Genomic DNA, 5,787 nt, shown 5'->3' with positions numbered 1-5,787 from the left:
TATTTGACATTTGGCAAAGATGTCAGTGACAGTAATACCAACCTAGAAAAAAAATATTTCGGCGAAAGCTGTTTCGCGCTAAATTTAAATTAAAAAATCTTACTATTTTTTGTCTACAGCAGTACATACGAACTAGTCAAGCAGTTTTTCCGATATTGATATGAAATTTTTCTCTTGTCTCTTTGTGACCAAAAAGCTGCTCATTTGGTGAAATAACCGATATGGGATCAATATAGCATATGGCTGTCAGGCAAACTTACCAACGGACAGAAAAAATTGCTTGTATGGAAACCTTTCTACATTTGATCAACTATCTTCATGAAATTGAATATAAATAATTTTCCAAGACTACGGTGCAGTTTTCGAAGACATCAGTCAGTTGTAATCATTAGARCATTCAGCTAACATACAATTGTAGCATCGCTGCATTTATCATTCCATGAGCTTACATATTTCCTTCCCACATTTGAGCACTAAAGCTGGCATAACCACACTCCACCAACACAAACACCGTTAGCCATGACGAACAAGATAACACAAATAAAAYGGCCGCAAAACTAAGTTATTTACAGTCAAAATGGGAGAGTAAATATGTCAGCATTTACTTAACGCAACCCACGACMAAATGGCGCCATTTCTATGCAAATTCTGCTATCTTTATATAACGGTAAAATAAATGCTATACAGATTTCTCAGACTGCAAAATGACGATAAATATTTCCAAAGGAATTTACATAATATAACTGTACATGCATATACAAATTAGCCAAATGACGTCTTAATTAATACTCGAAGAATTCTTCTTGCTGATTAAAAGCTGTCATAAACACTTTGCGAATGGCACTTAGTGCTCTTCTTGAAAGCTTTTAAAACACTTCGCTAACGTCATTTGGAATATTGCTGCTTAAATCCAGTTATGTGTGACTGCTTTATGCAACACGAGACGACGACAACTACTTCTATGCAATTAATTTAATTAATTTTCCTTTGGCATTACGCAATGCACATATGCGAGTGTGTGTATGTGTGCGTGTGTTTGCAGGTATCATTCATATTTCACGCTATGAGCRCATTACTTATACAAGCATCTAAGTATTTGCTTTAGCGCTTACATGGTTACAGCAGCAAAAACAACAACAACGCAARCGCTCTTAAGGCATAAACACTTTAACAGCACTTAACAGGCAGCGAGTRGATTAGTACGAGCTTTCGGCCAACTGATGCATGTGCATGTGTGTGTGTGAGTACATCAAAAGCACTCAAAGTGCACGAATGTGTGCGCTTGTGTGTGTGCAAGCAGTAAATTCAAAGTACTTAACGGTACATATGCAATGCGGTAAGATTTATTGCGCTCATAAAGTGTTGTGGGCGTAAGTGTGTTAAAGGGTGTGCGCGGCACGCATTGATGACMATTGACATATGTGAATTGCGAAACTACACRCAWCCACGCACAYGCCGTTGTTTCGTAACGGTAATRTAATTACGTAACTGCTTGCATGAGYGTTTCATTTTGGCAACTACAARCGGCATCAGCTATGCTGTGGCTTTCGTGGTGAGCATTGCGATTGTGTAACCATAGAGGATTTCATTATCAACGTCACGGCATAGAAATCATCTCCATTGTTATGTCTATTGATAGCTTCATGTAACTCGGTTGCGTAGGACAATTTAAATTAAACTTGGCTCAAAAAGAAATTATTGACGTTTATTTCGGCGATACCGTAGCTATAATACCCTTTACMGGTGAATTTCTTATAACACAAAATGGTATRCAAATATACCTTGAATTGGATCGGGCAGTTTATTTTGTAGCTATAGACTCTTTTCATAGGGACACTGCAAAAGTAGACCGATAGGGATAGCAAATGACGCCATATTTTTCACACTATTTTGATATTTCTCTGGAGTAAGGTTTACCATTTTATTATGGAAAGATATACGATCCAACAACGAGTTGAAATTTTTAAAATTTATTACCGAAATTCAGTGGCCTCAACTTTAAGACCGCTACCCGGCTACCGCTACCGGCTACCGGCATCAATAAATCGACTCGCTTCCAATCGGATAAAATTTGAAAAAGCGTACCCTTCCTAAAAAGCTCTTCGGTTTTGCAGTTTCCGAYGATTCTGCTGTAACCGGACCCCYCATGCGAGTCTAACATGGAAGAAACTTGACAYTTATGCTATTAAGATCAAGCACTCATGCACTAGTTTTGAGCACACAGTCAACAAACTCAAAGCCAGTATATCGGAGTRAATGCACTCCTCTCTGAAGGAAGCTGCGCTTCGTTGCAGTACATCTTCTGCTACCTTGCTGGCAGTCAGCTACCCTGAAAGACGCTACAGTGGTCTGGTCATCTACAACTAGATAGAGAGCTCTCGACGGAAAACTCCACCAGCTGCTTTCTGCCCCTTAATTACGAGCCATCCGTGAAAAGGGTCGTTGCACCCCTTCTCCAAAGGATTGGTCACAAGCATATTTTCGAGCTCAGAAGGAACAGCTAGGAGAAGGTTCAATGATAGGGACTGTGTTTAGGAACTAAKTATGGAAAAAATTTGAGAGTACTTTAACAAAAACTTTACTCCAGGCTGATACTTACAGATTAAATTCAGGCTAATTTTATTCGTTATCATTCAGAAAATTTCTTATAAACTGGTAATGTGATTTTCTAAGTTTTGACGACGCAACAATTTTGAAGCGACCTTAAAAATTAAGTAGTGTTACGGAAAACGGCTACCCAGTAAAAACAAAAATTTAACTWCTTGCTTTCAAGCTCTCTCTGCTCTCTAGTTTATTAAAAATATTGTTKTRTTTATTTATGTTACATATATATCCTTTTACTCAAAATAAGGTGGAAACCTTCTAAATATKGGTTTTGATTTTGTTTTGTATTACTCGACCCAGTGAAATGACAATGGAGTGTTAAGTTAATGATTTTAATTTCATGTCAACCTTTTGAATCATAATTAAATAATTAAATTAAGAACTAGAACTGGATAACAAATTTCACTGCTTATTGTTGTTTGAAACACAGCTATAGAAATGAAATTTATTTACTTCACTTACGTGTGCCATCGAAACGTGTTGCGATCGTATCCAAGAAGGTATTTTGGGGCGCAAGCAGCCCCTTTCGGGCTGGCATTGGATTGTAGGGTCTTTTATATAATTTCTTCTCACGATGAAAATCTGCAAGGAAATAGTTATAGAGTATTAGTACTTAGGTGTTTTTGTATATAAACAAACACGAATTTGATCRTCATGAAATATGCTAATTCAGAAACTTTGTATCAATTTCTATTAGCTATATGCTTGACTGAATTAAAACAAAAAGGTGACACCAATTAACAGTTAAATTAAAAATTTTTGAAATTTACTAGCATTTTCAGTTCGAATTTAAATTATTCTAAGCACTGGCATTCAAAWCGCCCACAAATCAACACTTTGAAAGCAAATGCTGCTGCTCATTTGAATAAATTTATTTTGGCGCGCTTAATCCGATTAACATGCCACAGCTGCAGCACCAACGACGCCAGCTAAATGCGCTCGAATGTGCACTCCTCAATAAATACACTCGCATATGCTTAGTGGCTTCAATAAAATTTGCTCTGTTATGTTCGTTGCAGTATCTGCTTTATTACTTGTTTATTATTGATTTAATGCGACCACAAATTCGTGCAGGCGGCACATTTGCGCGTACAGCTTTAGCCATTTATATGAGCTTATTAGAATTTCAATAAATAAAATTGAGTTATCGCGTTCGCAGAGTTTAATTTTACGGCTATAAACCGAATGAACTTCAGCGCAGATGTATGTATGTATGTATTTATCTAAACATGCATTTCAACTAAATCTCGTTCGTTAAAATATGGAAATTTGACAATAAACGTGACAATACGCTGTGTATCTGATAACGGCTAATGCTCATAATTGTATAATTAAAATAAATATTTGCTTCGTAATTAATAAGTAGTGACCTAATTTGGATATATTCAATGTGCATGCTTAATGTATATGCTAATTAAACTTGTGTATTTAATTTAATATTACTCACTAGTTAAATCACGACTTTCTAATTAAATATATGAATGTATTTTAATAGCATCTGTTATTTAAATATGTCTCTCTCTGTTAAATATTAATTCAATATAATATTGCTGAAATTAATGCTTTCTCTGCTAGATTTACCATCGATCAAAATTGAATCGGACTAACAAAACGAAATAATATTTTCATGTATTTTAATAAATATTTTGCTATTGGCTTCAAAGCAGGCTCCAAGTTTCTATAAGCCGTATAATCCTCGGCTGTGATGAGCGCCAATGTCTTCTGCGAAAATTGGTTTTTCGGTTTTGGCTTATTTTTTGGGCGAAATTCGGTAGATTCTTGYACAGTTTAGATATTATTTTTATAAACCCACGTCTCCTGTTAACAGCTGGCAACTCTTTTAAAAATTACCATCAACGTTGTGCGACCTCTACTCGAMAAGATTTTTGCTAAAGATTGCTTTCTAGCATTGACGCCCTTCATATCCAAAACATTAACCAAAATGTGTTGCGTCGGTTCTTAAGAGATGTTATAATCCTCTGTTATTTCTTTGATGCTACACAATGATATCCAAGCACTGTTTCTTTTGTGCCGTAATCGTTATTAACAGCAGTGGGTGGACAACTTGCATGAGGCATGCTTTGGATAACTGTACGACCTTTACTTACTCAAATTTTGATGTTCGTGATAAAGTAGACTATTCAAAATAACACGCCAACTTTTCCAACGATTYCATAGTACCGAGTTCAATGAAAAACAAAATCAAGAAAACTCATTGTTGAATTTTGTTCGCTGATAACAATCTTTTGCTTTAGAAAAAGATTATTAATCAATTATTTTTACGCCCATAGTTTAAATAGACCAGTCCGGGCAAAATTTGATCACATGGTATTTATTTGTTTCTTTTCGTTTTTTTTTTCAAAGTTTAGCGAAAAAAGTAASAATGGTGAATTCCGATCTCATAAGAAACTCTAGAAAATTTGTAAATGAAAGACTATAGTTTCGCTCAAAGCTGAAAAATAATCCTCTTTGAAAAATAGAAATCTGATTTTGTAAATATATTTATAATAATATATTTATAATAACTAAAAATATGATTTCAAATTCAAATGCTTATTACAATTATTATACTTAGCAAGCAATTTATTTTTTTACCGAGTTGCGTAATTTTTTGAAACAGCTGGCAACGCTTCTCAAAAATATCGCCAACAAGAATATTTCTTAAAAGTGTCTTATTTGATAGTGACGTTGCCATATTTCATTTACTTTATTACTTCAGTGCAGTGGAAATTTTTAATAGGTGGCAACTCTTTTAAAAATTTCTTTCAATCGTAAGCCTTGGACCGTTAAGTATTTAGTTGTATATCCATGTTGTACAACTGTTTTAATTCAATTTTATTAAATAAAAAAAATTGGAATATGGCAACCTTTTCAATAAAGCTTCAACATGAATATTTCTTGAATTAATTTTATTTGATGCGCACGTTGTAATATTTCAATTGTTTAAGTAATTTAATTTATTTTTAAAAAAATTTGCAGATGGCAACACTTTGCTAAATTTTCCTTTACCTTAAAACGTAAGTATTTTAAAACTTATCTAGTTTGTTATATTTATATTATATTTATGTTATTTATTTTATACCACTATAATAAATCAACATTATTAAATAAAAATASAGGTATAAAAATAATTTGAAAATAAATCGGAAACATGTGGTAACTTTCTACTTTTTTATCCTCGCC

The 5,787-nt window shown here is 34.0% G+C and overlaps 1 protein-coding gene across 1 annotated transcript in view; it reads right to left on the bottom strand.

Annotated features, from left to right (window-relative positions):
- Nucleotides 1-5,787, bottom strand: part of LOC108971774 (potassium voltage-gated channel subfamily H member 8-like) — a gene marked incomplete at its 3' end in the record, with an annotated part of 145,950 nt that overhangs the window by 52,105 nt on the left and 88,058 nt on the right. Inside the window, exon 3 of the mRNA XM_018938046.1 lies at nucleotides 3,067-3,186. Coding sequence (XP_018793591.1) covers nucleotides 3,067-3,142 — 76 coding nt within the window. The remainder of the gene's footprint in view (nucleotides 1-3,066; nucleotides 3,187-5,787) is intronic.

This window comes from Bactrocera latifrons, unplaced genomic scaffold (assembly GCF_001853355.1).
Source record: "Bactrocera latifrons isolate USDA-ARS-PBARC rearing strain unplaced genomic scaffold, ASM185335v1 scaffold_36, whole genome shotgun sequence".
Classification (NCBI taxonomy): domain Eukaryota; kingdom Metazoa; phylum Arthropoda; class Insecta; order Diptera; family Tephritidae; genus Bactrocera; species Bactrocera latifrons.
This window is presented reverse-complemented; position numbering and strand designations above follow the sequence as displayed.